This window comes from Astatotilapia calliptera, chromosome 6 (genome assembly GCF_964374335.1).
Source record: "Astatotilapia calliptera chromosome 6, fAstCal68.1, whole genome shotgun sequence".
Taxonomy (NCBI): Eukaryota; Metazoa; Chordata; class Actinopteri; order Cichliformes; family Cichlidae; genus Astatotilapia; species Astatotilapia calliptera.
Genome location: NC_137427.1, coordinates 32,310,861 through 32,330,942, shown reverse-complemented (window position 1 = coordinate 32,330,942; position 20,082 = coordinate 32,310,861). Strand labels below are relative to the sequence as shown.

Below are 20,082 nucleotides of genomic sequence, written 5' to 3'. Positions count from 1 at the left end.
CCAGAGAATATCAAGCCCCAGATTAGTCAACATCTGGGTGCTTTTTCATCGTCGATAAAAGCCACTGCTCGGAATCTTGGGATAATTTTCGACCAATCTTTGTCCTTTGACGTTCATATTAAATCCGTGACCCGCTCCTGCTTTTTTCACTTAAGAAATATTGCCAAACTCAGGACTATTGTCTCCACAACCGAACTGGAGATGCTTGTCCACGCCTTTATTTCCTCCCGGCTGGATTATTGTAATGCACTTTTCTCCTGCGTACCTAAGGCCTCACTAAATCGGCTCCAAGCGGTTCAAAATGCTGCAGCAAGGCTTTTAACCCACAGCAATAAATTTTCCCATATCACTCCTATACTAAAATCCCTGCATTGGCTTCCGGTTGAGTATAGATATAAGTTTAAAATCCTCACCTTTACGTTTATGTCTCTACAAGGTGAGGCCCCCATCTATATCTCGGAGCTTCTCCAGCCCTATTCTCCAAAGCGGACTCTTAGATCCACTGATAGCGGTCGTCTATCTATTCCACGGACTCGTCTGAAAACAAAGGGGGATCACGCTTTTCAAACCCTGGCTCCAATACTGTGGAACGGTTTACCCTCCTCACTACGCACCATCGACACGGTGGCTTCTTTTAAAAAACAGCTTAAAACTCATCTGTTTAGACAGGCATTTGGGTAATGTTAATGCGTAATATGTTGTTTTATTTTATATTTATGTTGTACTATTGCTTGTTTGATATGCTTTTATACTTCCTTTATGTTGCTATATTGTTTGTTTGACATGTCTTCTTGTGAAGCACTTTGTAACAGCGTTTCTGTCTTAAAAAGTGCTATATAAATAAATTTTACTTACTTACTTACTTACATCCAATCACAATCACATTCACTCCCACATTCACACCTATGGGCAATTTAGTGTTTCCAGTTAACCTGTCCCCCACTTTAAAATCACTGTTTTCTACTAAAACTCCATTGTTAGCTATAGGGACAATCAACCCCATTCCTTCTGACAGCTAACCCAGCTATGGGGTCAAAATTTCAGAGTGTCATAGATGAATGAATGAACAGCAGTTCATCAAAGAGTAAAAAGTGTGATACCCAACCCCAGTCTACCCCACGGTTTCTCTCTCAAACACGCTCCTGGGAGGAGCATATTTAAATGAACCACACAAACTTGATTTACCGGCATGCAATTTCCTGCAAATTATACTAAATTTAACGCTGTGAAAGAATTCTTTGTTTTGTAACTGATGCGGTTTTGATAATCTTGCGTTGGTTTAGCTGCAATCAGTGGGGGAAATGTTATCAGAAGGAGTGCATAATTGGCTCTGCCCCGGTTTCACCCTGCATGTTTAGAGCCGTGCGTAATTCTGGTCAGTGTATGAATCAGTGGAACCGAGACAATGAAGCCTGTAATGCAGACTATAAAAACAAAAACAACGAGCTCAAAGACCCCAAAACAAAAAACTGTTGAGTCAGTGACAAGTTTTGTGGAATTTCCTATACTAACGATATGCTTCAGCATAAAAGCTGTGCTTATGAGTGAAAGAGAGGCGCTATTATTGACATTAAGACATAAATAGGAGTCATATATAGATTATATGGTGGAAGAAAAAAAAGGGAAAAAACCAATCAGATGTTGTTAGCTGATTGAAGCTGATTTTTTAGTGCTTTTTTCCCCCAGTATAACACATCAATGGGATGATTATTTTTATTCTCAAAAGCTCTGTATCAGTGTATTGCTATGTAACTACTCTCTCTTTCTCTCTCATAGAGACACACACGCGCACACACACACAGACACACACACACACATTCTTGCCCTCCACGTTGCAACACTACACTTCATTTTTCTTGACCCTCCCTTCCTTCCTCTCTTCATATACCAACAGAGAACGCCCATGGTGGGTTTCAGAGGCCAGAGCAAAGGAACTCCCTCGTCATCAACTTCAGACACACAGAAGCAAAGCAAATACACACACCCCACACCCACATGTGCACTCACTCACTCACTCACTCACTCACACACACATACACACACACTCACACACCCCACAGTTCCACATAAACTAAAAGAACCCACTGCTACCTCATAAGTCTCAGGCTGTGGCACCGTCAGCATCGATCAGCTGTTAAAGTGACATAGAAGAAGGATGGCTTCTCCTGGATGGGCCGTTGCGCTCATGCTGTTTCAGCTCTTCCACTCAGGTGAGTGAACTGATGGCTGAGTGGGTGCAGTGGGCAGCTCTGATGAGAAGAACCTGTTCAGTGTAGAAGCCAATTGGGCGATAGAAGCAGATAAGGTTAAAAAGTAAGGTTAAAGAGTGTGACAAGAGAGATAACTGGGACTGAAGATGACTGGGCAGAGTGTGGTGGCTGCGCTTGTAAGAACCCCTGAGGCAAATTGATTTGTAGTTAAAAATGACATGTGATCACTTTTCTGAGGGTAAAGTTACTTTTTTTACTCTGCTAACCCAATCCAAGCATTTCAGCTCAGGTTTTTCCAAAATTGTAGGAAACTATTTAACTTTAAAAAAACGTAATATGTTGTTAGAGAGGATTCAAAGCGGTTACACATGATCATATCAAACATGAGACATTTGAAAACATAACACAAAACATTATCTACACATGTAAAGCTCCATTCTGCATCTGAAGAAATTTGAATTTGTGATTCTTAGACAGACTTAGCTGACAGTACTTCCCATTCACATTTTGAACGCAGGCTTTTCCTTAAAGATTTCCATCCCATCTTTGGGGATGGAAGCATCCCCAAAGATCTGCAAATCAGGAAAAAAAAGACGTCATTGATCCTTCAGGTTTTGAGACTTGTGATCCTGGTTTGGTCCGGAGACTACGCTCTCTGTAAGCTGACCCAGCTGGCAGTTGTACTGCATTGTTCACGTTGCAGAGTGGCACATGGGAAACACAACTATAAATTTTGACAGCCGGCACGCCTACTGCCAGTGAGATCATCTGATAGGCAGGAGAACAACCCCAGGACTCGATGGAACAATGGTCAATTGAAAAGAGGAGCGAGTTCTTACGATTTGGGCAGGGTGTCCTTCCTTCCTCAGAGGAACACACTGGGTGTATTCAGCATGCTATGAAACAATAGTTCACAATAGATCAGCTAAAATGAGTATTATTTCATGAGATGGCAAAATTTAATTGACCCTTGCATGTATTGTGTTAAGACCGAGAAAAAAAAAAATACTCATGAGATCATGTGAGTTACAGTGCCAGGACAAACATAGGAGGAGACCCATCCTTTTATTCATGTTTTTATTTATAGTATTGGGTTTAACATCACAGGTATTCAGTGTGTTAGGTCTACATGTACAGTATCCTCCTTAATGTTCTGTTTTTCCATCTTATGGCATTCTCTCCACCATGTTTTACAGATGATGTAATGTGTTTCATTTCATAAGCCGTTTACTGTTATGGCACGGTATGGATCCAGTGTAAGTGTAGCGCGTGGCGAACACTAAAGCGGTCGCGCCAGAATGTCACGCTAAAAAGAAAGATTCTTTAAAATACAAGGGGGAGCAAGCGAGTCAGATACCACGGGCACAGAGAGGAAGCAGGTCTGATCAGAAACAGTTTATTACTAGGCCAGGGAGCACAAATAAAAACACCCTTAAAATGTATGTAATAAAATGTTTGCTCTCTACTAAAAACAATTCTAAAACCCGTAAAACTACCATTTTCTACATTCACTAAAACCCCCCTGCTATAATTAGGCCACATGTTCATTATGGGTCCATCAGCAGGCCAGGAATTCCTCCTTTAGAGCAGAGTCCACGCCAGCCCCGTCTTCAGCAGACAAGAAAGAGCCACCCATCTTCTTGTCCTTCCGCTGGCCCATCACTTCCCAGCCCGGCTTGCGTTCTGCACCCGAATCCATAATGTGACCACCGCCACAGCTCCCCTTGCGTCGGTGTCCTGCAACATAACAAATAGGGGCCAGAACAATGGTCCCAGAAGCGGCCCTGGCTCATGGCCATGGTGACCCTCTCCCAATCCAGCTGCACCCAGTAAACAACAGTAGAGACCCTACTCACAAATGCAGGCAGAGGTAAACCTCTGCCCTGCTGCCAATCACACGCGTTGTCTCTTACTGTTGCCGTTCCATGAGGTCAGGACTTGGTCGCCGCATCACACTGGCCATCTCGCATTAACCTTCCAGCCTCTCTCCTTCAGTGCTCAGCTAGCCTGTATTTAAAAGGTCTTTACACAGCTGATAGGCCACCTCTGGACACACCCCTGCCTCAGCAGGTGGTCCCTATCAGCTAATTTGTCCCATGTGCAGCCAGTCCACAGTGGATAAAAACCATGTCACATAAAACACTAAAAACCATGCAATAGAAACAGAATAAAACCATGCAAACAAAACAACACTCATAAATAAACACTAAAAATCAGAATAAAAACAATATACAAGATAAATACAAATTTCCACTGTGTGACATCAGGATCCATACCGCTAACTGACTGCTGATAAAAGCAGCAGGATGAATCCTGAAGCGTAAAGGGCTCTCTGCCCAAGTTCAGCCAAATTTTATAAGACAGTGCTTCACAGCGTAAATAGATTTTGACTCAAAGCATCCCGCAACTCCCAGCAGAGCAGCTTTTCAGTGACTGAAGATAAAACTGAATGCAGAGAGACGCACAAATGGGGTGCGAGTGGTTGCAGAAACGGCCTGGCAAAGCATCTCAAGGGAGGGAACACAGTAATTGTCCATGGGTTCGAAAATCCAGGGAGTGATTAAAGGATTTTCCTCCAAGTATTAAGAACACTTTATTTAAATACATTTAAAAATCCATTGTGGTGGTGTACAGAGGCAAAATAATAAATAATATAAATAAATAAACATTTTTTAAAAAAAGTACATTTAAAAAGTCACTGTCTGCAGTGTTTTTGTAGCTACTTTCATTTTCAGAAAGCTCACAATGAATTTTTAACAGTTTTTTTTTTTTTTTTTTTAACAAGCACAATGGATAAACCCCAAAAAGTTGATTCTGTTCATCTGGATGTAGCGTTTTCAGTGGGAGAAACGTTTGTTCCTCATTCAGTCTCAACTGAAGAAGTTGCTAGAGTTTCTCCCACTGAAAACTCTACATCCAGATGAACAGAATCAACATTTTGGGATTTCCTTACCTGGATGATTGAGCCTGCATGAAATATTTTATAGTATTTTGAGGTTTTCTTCCAGTTTATTAAAAAAAAAGTACACGTAACACAAGGTTTTACAGTATTGCTGCCCCACAGATTGAACTTAGACAGAAAGGTACAACATGCAGTCTAAAGTTGCATAAGCTGACATTCGTAAGGAAAGCTTTAGCAACTAAAGACTTGGATTATTATAGTAAAGCGAGGAAAATTAGATCTTTTTTATTTCTTAGTTAAAACATGTTGTGTGGATTTCTGATAAAAATAAAAGTGCAAAATGATTTTGGACAGACCTTAAAGATACAGTACACAGTGTTTACTTTCATGACTTATTATATCTTGCTCTTTCTCCCACTCCCTTAACCTCAGGTACTTCATACCCTGTTTTCACTAGCACACCATCTCTTCCACCAGAATTCGCACTTCCCTTTCCAAATGTCAGCCTTGTCGCTTCTCCCATCACACCTGGAGAATCAACACAAAGTGTCCTCTGCCCTCTAAAGATATCACCCTCCACTGTGGTGGTCAGGTATGGCAAAAAAGAGTGAGTGATTATTTCAGGCTGACGTAGGTGGTCAGTGATAAGAGTCTGTGTGCACTAACTTGCTGTTCACTCATCTGTGCAGTTTAAAGCCTTTTTGGACAGTAAAATGATAGCTTGGTGTCACTCAGACATGGTGACCTTGTGGTATTTCATTGTTCAGAAAGGTTCACGAGATTTTGACCTTGTGTTGAGCTTCTGAAATCTATGGTGCAAAGATCAGCACTCTGATTTTTATCTTGGATCAATTTCCAACTATTAAATATTTCAGTTGCTGTCATGACTTGTATTGAAATGTAAGAGGCAACGTCAAGAAAATGTCACCAAATTAACAGAATCATCTGCGTGTCTGAGGGAATTAATTGTGTATCTCCTTTTACAGGTTTGGAGATCCAGTCAAAGCTAACTGCTCCATACAAAGAATGGGGTATTTTGGCATTGGTTGGGAAGTCCCACTGGTAGGTTAATCAGTGTTTGATTATACACAGTGTTTTATATGTTGAGAACCAAACAACACCCACTAACTAAACTAAATATAAGGCTTATATCCTCACTTTGTAGTTTTATATAAGAGAGCTGTATATTTTCATCACACAGTCTTCACAACTTCATATCCAATGCAAAGAGAGTTATGATAAGTGTGAAGTGTATTGGGAAATAAAGAAAGAGCACTGCAGATGCAGTATTTGCTTTGAGGGCGTTGACTGAGAAGTATTGAGAGTTGCACTGTGTTTGTGGATCTAAAGGACATGATAGGGTGCCAAGATAGGAACTGGGGTACTGCCTGAAGAAGTCAGGAATGGCAGAAGATGCAAGGATGGTGCCAGACATGTCTGAGGACAGCGAGACATTGGTGAGGTGTGAGTACATCAGGGATCGGCTGTGAGCCACTTCTTGTTGACAGTAGTGATTGATAGTCTGACAGATGAGGTGAGGCTGGAGTCTGCATGGACTATGATGCTCACTAATGAAATTGTGATCAGTAGTGAGAGTATGGAGTAGGTGGAAAAGAACCTGGAGACGTGGAGGTATGCTCAGAGGAGAAGAGGAATGAAAGTACAACCAAAACAGGATAGATGTGTAAATCAGAGGAAGACAGATGAAAAGGTTACCATGGAAGCAGCAGAAGTGGTGAAGGTAAATTCAATTCAATATTATTTATATAGGAAAAACTTTTTAACGAGAAGAAACCCATGGAAGAACCATGCCCAGGGAGGGGCAGGCAATTGTTGAGATTGGTTGGGGGTGAAGAGAAGGACACAGGAAAAAAAAGACACTGTGGAAGAGAGCATAATTTCAGCATAATTGTCAATAAGGAAAGTCTTAAGAGTAAACTTAAAAGTAAAGAAGGAATCTGTCTCCTAAATTCAAACTAGGAACTGGTTCCACCAAAGAGGAGCCCGAAAGCTGGAGACTGTCTCCCATTCTACTTTTTAATACTCTAGGAACCACATGTGAACTCAGTCTGACTGTGAAGTGATCTGATGGGGTGATACAGTACTAAAAATTCTTAAAAGACGTATTTTGGGATGATGATTTTGAATCTGATTCTGGATTTAACAGGGAGCCAATGAAGAGAAGACAATATAGAAGAAATATGTACTCTCTTACTAGTCTATGTCAGTATTCTTGCTGCAGCATTTCACCTCAAGTAAAGGCATTTCAGGGAGTTTTTAAGGCATCCTTATAATAATGAATTACCGTCATCGAGCCTAGATGTAATGAATGCATGAACTAGTTTTGGAGGTCCACCTACATTGTTCTTTGTAAAAAAGTGATTGCCCCCTAAACCTAATAACTGGTTGGGCAACCCTAAGCAGCAACAACTGCAATCAAACATTTGTGATCACTGGCAATGAGTCTTTTACAGCACTTTGGAGGAATTTTGGACCACTTGTCTTTGCAGAATTGTTGTAATTCAGCCAAAATCAAGGGTTTTCAAGCATGAATTACCTTTTTAAGGTCATGCCACAGCATCTTAATCTGATTCAGGTCAGGACTCCAAAGCAGTCCTGCTCTTTTTCTTAAGTTAGAGGTGGACTTGCTGGAGTGTTTTGGATCACTGTCTTTCTGCAAAAACCAAGTGCTCTTCAGCTTGAGGACACAAACAGATGGCTGGATATTCTCCTTCAAGATGTTTTGGTAGATCCATGGTTCCATTTACCAGATCAAGTCTCCCAGATCCCTAGGCAACAAAGCAGCACTGGACCATCACATTACTGCCACAACGTTTTACTGTTGGTATGTCGTTCCTTTTCTGAAATGCTGAGTTACTTTTATGCCACAAGTAATGGGACACACCCAGTCTGACCATTTTTCAAGGCTTGGAGATCATCACGATGTTTTCTGGAAAACTGAACTACGCCTTTATGTTCCTTTTGCTCAGCAGTGGTTTTCATCGTGGAACCATTTGGGGACATTTTTGCCCAGTCTCTACCTTATGGTGATGTCATGAACACTGAACTGAAGCAAGAGAGGCCTACCGTTCTTTTTTCCGGGGTGGATGAGTCGTTGCTGAGGTCCTGGGGTAACTTTGTTCAGCCAGTGAAAGTTCACCACTGTTCCATGTTTTCGCCATTTGTGGATAATGTCTTTCACTGTGGCTCGCTGGAGTCCCATAGCTTTAGAAATGGCTTTATAACCTTATCCAGACTGAGATCTGAGTTACATCGTTTCTCACTTGTACCCGAATTTCCTTCGATCGCAGCATGAGTTCTAGTTTTGGAGGACTTTTTGGTCTACTCTACTTTGTCAGGCAGGTCCTATTTAAGAGATTTGATCGAGCACAGGTGTGGCAGTAATCAGACCTGTGTATGGCTACAGACGTTGAACTCCGCTTTTCAAAGACGTGATACACCACAGTTAATTTCCCCTTAATAATAAACACCATTTAGAAACAGCATTTTGTTTACTTGTTAATATTAAAATTAGTTTAATGGGCTGACACACACACACACACACACACACACACACACACACACACACACAAAAAAAAATTGTGTTTATTGTTCATTGCCTTCACTTGAGGAAAAAAGAAAAAAAATCTGAATAGCTTTGCGATTTGTTACCCTTTGCCACTCCAGAACCGTCCTAACTTTACATCACAAGGTTTTCTGATCTGGAGTGTTGAGAAGATGACTGACTGGACCATTAAGCCTGTGTGTTTTGCCCTATCTGAACAGGGAGGACAGTGTTACAGTAAACTCACCCTAATAGTCTACAGTAAGTCAACAGCATTATCCTTCTGACATGCATGAAGCACTTTACATGGCTGATATGCCAACCTCTCTCCACAGAGCCTCCAGACAGAGTATCCATCACATTTCTAAATCACAGTGAGTCACCGTTTGAGGGTGATCGGTATACTCTACAGTGCCACGTTACAGAGGTTGCGCCTGCTGAAAATGTCCTCGTGACCTTCTACAGTGGGGAGAAAATGCTGGCTCAGATGCACTCGAATACATCCAGTGAGAAGAAACCAGTGACTCAGAGCTTCACTCTGAACATCGTATCCAGTAAAGAAGACACTGAAGCTCAGTACTGGTGTGAAGCCAAACTTGAGCTGGGACCTGAAGGACCACAGCACCTTCCAGTGATGGCGTCACAAAGACTCTGTAAGTGAAACCAGTGATCTGCGCTACAAATTTTTGGAATTTATGTGGATTCTGTTTTTTAATTTCCCCTTTAGTTCTTTTTCCCCTCTCCACATCTTTAGGATCCCTCTTTGCTTTTTCTGTAAGGCCAAAAGGGTAGATGCAAGCTATTTGCTTCAAACACTGCAGCATCCATTTAAAACACGTACATTTTGAGCTCCAGTTCTGCCACCTGGAGCTTTCCCAGCATCACTGAACAACTACTTACCCAGGCTACATTTAATGTGCATATGGTTATCAAAGCTTAAAACAGCATAACAGCTCTGTAAGTATAACCTGATCTGCTCAGTGCGCAGGATGCAATATTATGGTAAAGCCACAACAGCATTTCCAAAATTGCTTTTTTTACATGGGAGTGACAACCGTGCAGAAAACACAGCAAAGAACATATCAACACAGTTCAGGTGTGGATAATCCTAATATTTATTTACTTATTGACTGTGGAAAATGACCACCAGAGCTTCTGCCATAGTCACAATATATGCACTGTTAATAACATATGACTGAAGACTTTCTGCTCTACAAACCAGTTTATCACTCAAGAAGCATTTTAATGAGGCAATATAAAGCTGTTGTGTAATGTTTCCTCCTGCAATTTCAAGAATCACATATATAAACTACTTCAAATGAAACTGCACTCTTTGTTCTCCAGTCATATACCGTCAGCTGTAAAGTGTTACATAGAACTGCTTAAACCATATTTTTCTTCTTACTAGAAAAGTGAACAAACAGAGCTTCTTTCGTTAGATAAAATGTATTAGGTGTCTTTTCTTCCACTGATTGTTTTTCCTTGTTTCAGTTGCACCACAGCTTAGCTGTCCTGTAAAACTTAAGGTGACAGAGGGCGAGAGATTCCCATGTGAGGTGACAGGAAACCCTCAGCCATCAGTGACCTGGTTCAGAAATGGGCAGATAGTTGCCCCACCCTCTCATTTAAATAAAAAGGATGCTGGAAATTACACAATCCAAGCTAAAGGATTATTTTCAAAAAACTTCACAGTGGAAGTGAAAATCCTTCCTGCCAGAGGTAGGGTTGTCTGCATTACTACTGAACACAATTAATGCTCCCTGTTAACATTTCTACTTTCATTGTTCCAAATCATCCTTCCTGGAGTTTGAGAAAGCTTTTGTTCTGATATATGATCATGTAAATGAGAAGAATCCTAAACTGAAGGTTTGGAGTAATCTTGTGCTAAAAACTGTTTCTTCTGCTTTCCAGGAACTGCAAACAGCTGTTGTGGACATTTCTTGCTGCTTGTTCTTCTTACCCAGATGATAACTCACGTGTAAAACCTTAAAAGTTCCTCTTTCCACGTTACTTGGATAAAAGTGCTCCTGCTGTAGAAAATGCAGAGAAATGTTCATTGCTGTGTCATTTCTTGTGTCCTTAAGGCTCAGCTTTGAATTTGAATGTCTTTATGTGCATTTCAAAGACAGTGGAGTCTCACTAAAAGCAGATTATGCTCTCTAGTTGTTCTTTTTAATCGTTTTGTTGCTGAACTTCTGTCCAGGTACATGTTCTTATGTAACTACCGTAAGCTGCCTTTGTTATCTGCCCAAAAGGCAAAGTTCACATCTTCCAGACTGAAAGCTTCTCTAGAAAGAAATTCACATTTTAGTCCTTAATCACTCAGTGTTCATGGGTATGTGAAAGCAGTATGATTTAGTTAAAAACAATTTACTTTTAAAGAGCTGAAACTGGAAATAAGGCGAGACAGTCCAGCAAAGGCATCCAGAAAGATATCTGGTTGTCTTATTTTCTTTTGAACATCACAATGGTGTTTCATTACTATTTGATATCTAAAGAAATGCTGAGTTACGCCCCCATCCTGCCATGTAAAGAATCCAAGAGTTTTTGGAAGGATTTTCTTTGGATTTGGAAAACTGGATCAATGTGTTGATGTGGGTGAGGGTAAAAAATTTAAATAAATCATTGGGCATAATGTATGTGTCAACCCACTGTCCAAGTGTCCTGCTCCACCCCCTTTTGGAAACTGTCTGGGTTAGCTGTCAAAGCAAAAGCTGCACCCAAATGGTACAAGAGGCTAACAGCCTGCTCTTTAGTTGGGTAACTTTAGACTTCCTCATCGTCCTTTAGGCTCGTTGAGACATTTTATTTTTACATCCTTATTCACAGCTCCTGCATTACTCCTTGCAATACTTTCATTGCACAATAAATTTCAGCTTAAATAAGCTGACTAGGCAGTTGAACTTTGTTGTTTTGAGTCATTTGTTACTAGCCTCAGTCAAGTTGGTAAAATGAATCATTACTAAAACCTTCAGTTGCTGTACAAAATGTTAAGAAAATAAAGCACCAAATAAACAGCTATGACATGCTCTCTTTATTATGTATTAAGTGAAAGTGTGTAGTTTAAGACATTAACTTTGTTGATTTTAGTATAAGAACTACTCCATTAGAACCTCATGTGCCCAGTTCATCTTCAACGATTCTGCTCCATCTAAAAAGAAAAACATTTTATCTACTTGACAAAATGTTGATTATAAAGCTTTTATTTTGACATTGAAACTTATTGGAATACATAAAGCATCTTGTAGCAATTGGTGTTGCGTTTGATAAAAACGTAAACTACTAAACCATGATGTCACACACTGGTTTGGTCCCACAATGAAGTTTTTGCTGCCATTGTTGTTTAGAAACCATTAGCTAACACACATCCTGGATAATCCTCTCACTCTTAGAAGACAGAATGCAGGTTTCAGGATTTTGGAGCCAATTTTGAACCTTGGAGCTACAGCCATCTTTTATTTTGTCTAAATATGAGATTTGAATTTGAAATTAATTTTGTTTCAAGTACAAACATGTCCCTTCGGTTGTTGATTTTTGTCATTTTGAGCATTTCTGATCATTTTAGTTCAGTTCTATAAAACTGCTATCCAATTAATTCCCTAAATCATTGGAGTGTCCCCTTTTCATCCCCTTTTATTAAGACAGAAAGAAAACTGAACATGAGGAGCACTACTCTAAATTCAGAGTTGTTGTAATGTTAGAGTAAAAAGAAAATATACAACTTACTGCATGTCTTTGTTGAAGGTTGTCATTTTGTAGCACCATCACCTTCAGAGACTCTGTGCACCTGAACAGCATCTGCATGTTTGGTGCCTCCAACCTGAAGCATCTGAGGCAAAATGTCACCACATATACTCTGTGCTGGGAAACCAACTGGGCTGTACTGAGGAGGAGGAGGGAGTAGGGGAGAACTCTGTGTCTCCGAGAAGCTCCAGTGATGAACAAAACACTTGGTTTTTGCAACTTCTGCTAGGAGCTCCTGGAGCCCTGGGAGGTGTTGCTCCTGAGCCAGGGCTTGTTCAGCAAGGAGATCCAGGAGGGAATGAGTGGGAGTCTCATCAACTTGAGATTTCTCCGACTCTGCATTTGAGGTGGCTCTGACATTCATTTCCACTTTTTTGACCTCGCCCTTCTTCGTGGCAGCACCCTCGTGAACAACAGAACTGAGTCTATCGGAGCCTTCGGTGAAGGCAGAAGCTGCTCCTCTGGACATTTCTGTCAGTGGTGAATTTCCCCAATCGTCATTACAGTCATCTGAGAATGAACATGACTGCTTCTTCTCACACTTGGCCTTCTTCGTTCTAAACATGTGAAACAATGCTTGCATTTTTGGTAAATAACTTTAAACATTTTATGTAGAAATTCATACAAGTAACAGCATTTAATTCCGCCCATCGCTGCACTCACAGTAATGACGAGAGATGTAACAATTTCCTGCTCTCCTTCATCAGAACCCTGAGAGAGAAAAAAGACATTTAAGTCGTAACATGTGTATAGTTAAAAGTATGAAAATAAAGTTTCAGGACTGAAACTGCACCATTATAGTTTACCTTGATTGCATCCACCCTTTTGGCCAAAGCGGTTTGACCTCATTGTCAAGAAAGATCTTGAGATGCTCTTCAACCTCCTGTTCCCCCTTCCTTTCCTTTTTATAATTGTCTGCTTTTGCTTTCAGCACTTGGCCCAAACACTCTCTAAATGACAGAACAGGTCAAAGTGTCCGTTTTCATGGACTAAAGCACAGTTTTAAAAGATCTTACTGAAATAAAACATGTTAACACGTGATTGATCTTTACAGCTTACCTGATCTCCTCATTCCACTTGAACACTTTCTTAGGACCTGCTTTTCTCCCAGTTTTCTCCTCATCATTGTCCTCTGTTGCTCTTTAGATAAACAGAAAATGCCATTATCACAGAGGGCTAGGGATGGTTTCCAGTAGTCCAATTCTCTTTGCAAGCACCTGCACAGCCAACATGCTAATGCTAAGCTAGCCTAGAAGCCAGAGTGCTGTTCAAGCTGAGTAAATGCTGATCCCAGCCTAGCAGTTGCATGTACATGCTGTAGAGTAATGCTCATGTCGCATCTGCCTTTTTGAAATTGTACAATTTGGTTGTGTCAGCCATAAGAAAAGATTGTAATATTTAAATACAGCCACAACTGTGGCTAAGAATGGGAGATGAGACAACGTGGTAAGTAGGAAAGGAGATTTTATTTTGTTAAATAAAATTATAGACACTAGTAGCTGATAGTCTCACCTCCATTTTCCAAGAATAAATGAACTTACTTTGAAGTCTTGACTTGTTCATACGCCTGACATTCTTCATTGAAACATGAAATCTGCTCAGGCATAGATCTTCCAATGGCATCTTTAAGTTTCTGCATGGGATTTTCCACCCCAGGGGGCTCCCCCTTATCAAGAGGGCATAAAAAGCAGGTCACACAAGTATAAATAATTTACAACTCTGTAATAGAAATGCAGCTGAACACATGAGCACACTCACCACTTGTGCGATTAGCAGTTTCTTTACACGTTTGAGAAGCGTATCTCTGCTACAGGGCAGGAAAGACGACAGGTGTGTGTACACCTTGGAGCGCAGTGACCCACTCTGCTCCCGACACTGTAACTCAATGCTGTGCCGAAACACCAAGAGCAGAAACATGCATTTAAACACCACACTCAATATCTCAGGTGGAACAGGTACACATTTAGTTAAAGGGTTAGTGAGTTATATACTGCTTTGTATACCTTTGAGCATGCAGCCATAAAAGCGGCTTTGTGACGCTGCACCTACATAGCTACTATCTTTGTATGCCATGCTAATCTGTGTGTAAACCGGTTAAAATTTGCGAAGGAGATTATTTGAAATCTTAGGCATGAGTATAGGTATAACAAGATTTTTGATCAGATAATCACGTGTGTAGCAAATTTAAGGTAAAGATCAAGGTTTGCAGGTCAATACCTGAACTTGAAGCAGGCACTGTCCAACTTTTTCTTACACGAGCATTCAAGTTCCACAAAACGTGATCACCTAATATAAATAAATACCACTTCCTAGTAGTTTCTGAAAGAATGAGTCATTGAGGTATATCTATCACTATATCTACATACATACACACACTCAGCCTGGCCTTATATAGACGCACCATCTCCATGACAAGATTATTATTCCTCATTTCTTTTTGTTTTTAATTCTTTGCCCTTAAATTCAGCATCATTCTTTAAAATAATAATAATAATAATAATAATAATAATAATAGCAGCAGTTTGTATGCTGTGCATGTCTGTGCTGAAGGACTTTCGCTTAAACTTGCAAAGAGAAATATGTTCTGTTCACTGTTAATGGTTTTACATTTGAATATGTTCACTTGGGAGAACTCACTCTAGCAGGATTGAGTTGATATCTGGACTGAAGAACTTGAGTTTTGACTCTCCCTCTGATATCTTGGCCGCCTAAAAATCAGTGTAAACATTGCTCATTAAACTGCAATCAGTTTGTCAACCTATACAGTGTGCACAGGCATTTCCTTTCAGCAGAAATACATAACATCTCACCACTGTGAGGTTTCTAATGCTGTCTTTCAGTGCTGGAGGAAGTCCCTCTGGCAGCGGGGCGCTCTGTGATGTAGAACTGGAATCTGACACAAGCTGGGTTTGCTCTGGTTCACATTTCTCCAGAAAATTATTCTTTGAAGTTGAAGTTCGGGTTTTGGGATCAGAAAAGGTGTCGAGCTGCACGGAATCATCAGTTTTGCTTTGGATCAGCTGCATCTCTAATGCTGGTTGAGGAAGTGATTTAGGCGATGAGATCTCTTCACTGACTTCTAACAGAGAGTCCAGATCAATATCAAAATCTACTGTGCTGGCTGCTTGAATCAGAGCTTGGTCATTGGTTGAACCAATTAAACTGAGAAGAGGGTCAGTTAGCCCCATGCCTCCACCCCCACCTGCATCTGCAGGAAACAGAGGGGTTACTGTTGCACCCAGATTTGCAGCTGCCTTGTCCCTCGCTCTCTTCTGTCTCTCTCTCTCCTTTTCTTTTTGAAACTTTTTCAGCATGCTGGTGACGCTCAGAGTCCTAACAGCCTTTTTCTTCTTTTTGATCTCCATCTCATCAGTCTGCCCAATTTCAGACATAGAGCTACAAAACAAGAAAATTACAAGGGAACAATTTAGTGTTGTTAAGTCAGCTTTACAGCATCAGTATCTAACTTTGGTCAGCCTCACCTTAACTTATGATCCATGTTGCTTTTTATCTCTCCATCTGCTCTGCACAGCTTCTTCCCTGGCTTCTCCTGATCATTATTCAGTTTACGTTTCTGGGAAATTGTTCAAAGGCATGTTAAACAACTCAAAAACATTATAAAGAACCAAAATGTTGGTGCAAAATTTCCTTTTAAATCTATTTAGCAGATTTGCCTAAATATTCAGCGCAGCCAGTCATGTACTCTTACTGCTTACTTTTGTCATCTCAATCGTTTCCTCTTCGGCTGTGAGGTCATCGTCTTCGGTGTCAGAGGCCTGGCGGAACTGCAGCACGCCCGAATTCACATAGAACCCACCAAATTTGGTGGTGATGGAGCATGGCACGAACTCGTCATACTAAAAGCAGTATGTAATACAATTACAGAAACTACTGAGGGACTGTATAACCACAAGCAGTACACATGATGGCTGTTGAGAGCTTTCACGTGCAGCAGCGAGCTAATGCTTAAGCAGAAAGAACATTTACTCAGTGGTGAGTGAGGTCATTGTCATAATCTAGAAATCAAACCGTCTTTTTGTGCAGCACAGCAGGCAAGGACGAGTTTATACCAGCTGTGAGAAATTTCAAAAGGTGTTCTAACACCGACTCACAGCCTCAGAGTTGTCGATGAAAGAATCCTCGTCATCATAACCAAATCCGATGTCGATCAAGTCCTGGATGCGGTCCTTTTTTTTCTTAGGTTTGGCACCCTGTATTGAGAGGAAGCATAACATTACTGCACCATTTACAAATATTTATCATAGTGATTGCCACCTTCTGTTCACACATCAGTTTAATCTTATAGGTTAATAAGGTAATTTGTTTTTTAAATAACAAAGGGAGTAACAGGCTGCTTTCGGAGGCACAACCTGTGTTACCAAAAGTGAACATAATTTATTAAGCCTTAATATATGAACGTTCTCTTTATCACATTGTATTGGATTCTCAGGTTATCGTGTCCAGGCTGACCTCTGGGCCACCCAGCTGTAGACAAGCACCCATCAACCCTCACAAAAAACACCGAAACCCCCCTCCCCCCCAAACAAAATCTGTTTACATGTTTACAAGAGTAAAAGGCTACTCACATATTTTTCTTCCAACTTCCTTGCAATGGCAGCGACTTCATCGTTCTCCCTCTTTTCTTCCTCCTCTAGTCTGCTCAGTGGTCCTTCAATTTTTGACTGACTTATCTGAAACCCATTAAATGCCATGCCAGCCATTGTTTTACAGGAAATTGAACACATGTCTGGCTCCAATGCAACCAGCATGTTTATTAGTTTTTCATGAGATTAACAAATCAAGTCATTCAGAATAGCAATTTACTCCCACTGTGAGTGTTAAAGCAGATCTTTGTCCCACTTTGACTATTATCTAACTTTTAAACCCAGCTCTGGCTTTAAAAAGTTAGTTTTTTAACCCACTTTTGAAACTAAGCAAAGGCTGCTGCTGAATTAGCAATGCAGTTCCAACTGAATTAAAACTGAACTGCTTTTTGTGTGTGTAATACCTTAAATGGTTTACAATTTCATGTGGTTAGCCAAAAGCCTAAAAAATATTTAGCCTACTTAACCCAGACTAACTACAGTCACGGGTCTGTTTGTATCTTAACTGGTTACAGGTTAGGAGGGTGGAGGTCGTGACTTAATCCCACCTTGTCATCAACAAGCTGCCTGTAGCTGAACTCCGGGAAGCTCCGCTCGTCGGGCTCAAATAATGTGAGGACGAGCCGGACTGTTTCAGTGTCAGCGGGTCGATCTGAGCGGGATTCTTCCATCTGCGGAACCCCTGACGGACACCTGTGGGTCGAAGGCGAGTTAGAAGAGGGCGCATCACTGCTGAGAGTAAACAGCTGAACTCTCCGGGGTTCAGCCATCCCAGCGACAGCACACCGGAGTCTGGTTTGGTTTGAACTGAGGAGACGGGCAAAGAGAGTTTAATTAAACTCAAACTGCGGCAGGTGTGCGCGCACGTGCCCAACTGTGTTACCTTGGCAAGCAATCCCGTTTGTTTAAAGCGAGGTTTATTTCTTTAAAGATGGTCCGTCTTCTTCGTTTCTCACGCATAAAACTCTCTCAGAACCAGGTGGAAGAAGAACGTGTTGAAAGAGAAACAGGATTCTGGAAAAACGTCTGTAAAGCTTTGGGAGTGCCAAGTACTGGCTCTGTATTATCCTAAGTATCCATCCATTTTCTTCCGCTTATCTATCAGTGGCGCCTCCAGATTTTTTTCATAGGGGTGGCCAATATAGGCACCACTAAAAATATTGGGGATTGCGCACAAAAAACAGAATTTCCAGTTTTATTATGCTGTTGTCAAATATAGGTTGCTTGAAAAATATTGCAAAAAAGAGAGACGTTGTTATTAAAGTTGATATCACTGACAATAGGTAGGCCTACATATGAAAAGCAAATAAGATTTTGAAATCCATAATAATGTGTTCTAAACAGGAATAAATAATTATAAGTTAATGTTTCAACTCATTGTAGGCTGTCTTTCTCTCTCTTGTGCTCACGTTTATTCGAATTATTACCAACATAAGACAGTTTTACCAGGATGGGCCATTAGGGAGGGCAGCAAATTTTCTGAGGGGGTGACCATTCTAATAAAAAATGTAGGTAATGTATTCATGCTGTTCCACAAGAGTTTTTAGTTATTTGGTTTGTGCATGGCAACAAGCACATGTCTCAAAGCAGATTTATGTAACAGTTAATATAAATAACGTGAAAAATACTTTTACAAAGAATAAAAAAAAATATTTTTTTCAGTAGTTCTATTTGCAGAAGAGGAAGATTGTCTGAGTATGGCCCCTGCTGCTTCTTATCTGCTTTCTCAACACCTGGAAATCTCTGCCCTTGTGTTTACACTTTACAAAAAGCCCAAAGATTCTTGAACACAGAAGAAATCTTTGACATTATTTTCGGCCCAGGATGGAAGGTTTGGCTTTTGTGATCCACACTCCAGGCAACCAGATGGACTACCCTGGGCCCAGATGGTACTGGTACAGCTGTTGGGTTTCTTTTCACACATTTGGATGATCTTATAACAAAACTTAACAAAATGTTCACTAAAGTTAGGCACCAGTCGAGATGCTCATTTTGAACTGACGCCTGTGCTTTTTCAGCATTTAGATGAGCTTAAGCAAAGCACTCTGCCACATGTAAATTCTCCTGCCTAAGCAGTCAGTGCCCAGGGTTGTATTTCTCCTGTCAAAAGGGACACATCTCAGGTTTAAGTGCAGATAAACTTCAGCATGACAGTCTGCTAGAGGTAGCTTCTCATAACTAAATAACCAAAAAACAGAAACAAAGATTTCTAAGGAAAAACTTAAGAACTTTGACATTGGAAACAAAATTGAGAATTATCATATGCTAAGAAAAAATCACAACAGAGAAAGAGATACGGCAGTGAGATTTGCGAGAGTTTAAAATTCATATCAACAAGCTCATTATCATCAAGACAGAAGTTTCCAACAAAAACAAACGTCATACATCACAAACCGATACCAACAGGACATCGGCTTTAAGCAAAAGCAGAGGTTAGTTTGAAGAGTCTTAAAAGGCTTATATCACCACTCGTTATGCAAGGGATGCAGCATTTACATTTAAACAACGGCTAAGAATAAGACAAACAATGTGTAACAAATGCAAACGACTGAGTAACACCATGCAGACTGCAATAGACATTAGAGGAAGATGCAAAATAGACACCAAAATGACAGTTTCGATCACAAATAAAAAGTGGGCTTACCAGCCCTAACCCTTAGGACAAACTTTTGCCTTATGAGAAAGTTTATTAGTTTGCCATAATGAATGCCACCATTCAGAACAGTGCATGCTTCCAAATAACAGAAAGAGAGGGTGGATCTGTCACACTTGCCAAAGACAGCTTAAAATGGTAATACGTCTCCCCTAGCAATAGCTAATAATTTACAGCTTACAGATATTCCAAATGAACTGTGCGACCTGAACATATTAGAGAGGCATCTCATTGCCAAGTGCATAGCATTTGCCAAAGTAATCCCTCTTCCAAAAGGCCAACAAAAGAGCTGTTCATGGCAATGTTGTCTGTGTGCTCGCTGAGGTACAAGAAGTAGTGAAGTTACCAAGACTGTAGCATAATCGCTCATAACTTGAGATCCATTTCTCAAAGGGCATCAGCTG

General features: G+C 40.6%; 2 protein-coding genes across 6 annotated transcripts; one reads left to right on the top strand and one right to left on the bottom strand.

The window, feature by feature from the left end:
* Positions 1 to 871: 871 nt before the first annotated feature.
* Positions 872 to 11,698, top strand: LOC113024534 (hemicentin-1-like). Of its 3 annotated transcripts, none has more exons than XM_026171714.2 (7): positions 872 to 2,210; positions 5,590 to 5,704; positions 6,099 to 6,174; positions 8,800 to 8,938; positions 9,013 to 9,330; positions 10,169 to 10,396; positions 10,589 to 11,698. In XM_026171714.2, exons 1-7 carry the CDS (start codon positions 2,156 to 2,158, stop codon positions 10,657 to 10,659), a joined length of 1,002 nt encoding a protein of 333 aa, XP_026027499.1. In that variant the 5' UTR covers positions 872 to 2,155; the 3' UTR covers positions 10,660 to 11,698. The 3 variants fall into 3 exon arrangements, with proteins under 3 accessions (XP_026027499.1, XP_026027500.1, XP_026027498.1); XM_026171715.2 differs by having other exon boundaries at positions 5,545 to 5,704; positions 8,899 to 8,938; XM_026171713.2 differs by having other exon boundaries at positions 5,545 to 5,704.
* On the bottom strand, positions 10,351 to 18,108 carry LOC113024523 (ubinuclein-1-like). 3 transcript variants are annotated; one of them, XM_026171683.2, is made up of 15 exons: positions 17,909 to 18,108; positions 17,574 to 17,832; positions 17,008 to 17,112; positions 16,534 to 16,632; positions 16,138 to 16,278; positions 15,904 to 15,995; positions 15,232 to 15,817; positions 15,059 to 15,129; positions 14,180 to 14,309; positions 13,963 to 14,087; positions 13,481 to 13,561; positions 13,228 to 13,371; positions 13,085 to 13,132; positions 12,404 to 12,978; positions 10,351 to 10,707 (listed from the first exon to the last, which is right to left on the bottom strand). In XM_026171683.2, exons 1-14 carry the CDS (start codon positions 17,983 to 17,985, stop codon positions 12,426 to 12,428), a joined length of 2,511 nt encoding a protein of 836 aa, XP_026027468.2. In that variant the 5' UTR covers positions 17,986 to 18,108; the 3' UTR covers positions 10,351 to 10,707; positions 12,404 to 12,425. The 3 variants fall into 3 exon arrangements, with proteins under 3 accessions (XP_026027468.2, XP_026027467.2, XP_026027469.2); XM_026171682.2 differs by lacking the exon at positions 10,351 to 10,707 and adding an exon at positions 11,224 to 11,828 and having other exon boundaries at positions 17,909 to 18,106; XM_026171684.2 differs by lacking the exon at positions 10,351 to 10,707 and adding an exon at positions 11,224 to 11,828 and having other exon boundaries at positions 17,574 to 17,718; positions 17,909 to 18,105.
* Positions 18,109 to 20,082: the final 1,974 nt, after the last annotated feature.

Coding starts and splice junctions, on each gene's coding strand:
- LOC113024523 (XM_026171683.2), bottom strand. CDS start 17,985: ATGCGTGAGAAACGAAGAAGACGGACCATCTTTAAAGAAATAAACCTC. Junction 16,279..16,533: donor TCATCGACAACTCTGAGGCT/GTGAGTCGGTGT, acceptor TACTGCTTTTAG/TATGACGAGTTCGTGCCATG. Junction 13,562..13,962: donor GAACAAGTCAAGACTTCAAA/GTAAGTTCATTT, acceptor GTTTATCTAAAG/AGCAACAGAGGACAATGATG.
- LOC113024534 (XM_026171713.2), top strand. CDS start 2,156: ATGGCTTCTCCTGGATGGGCCGTTGCGCTCATGCTGTTTCAGCTCTTC. Junction 6,175..8,799: donor TTGGTTGGGAAGTCCCACTG/GTAGGTTAATCA, acceptor TTGCCACTCCAG/AACCGTCCTAACTTTACATC. Junction 10,397..10,588: donor GAAAATCCTTCCTGCCAGAG/GTAGGGTTGTCT, acceptor TCTGCTTTCCAG/GAACTGCAAACAGCTGTTGT.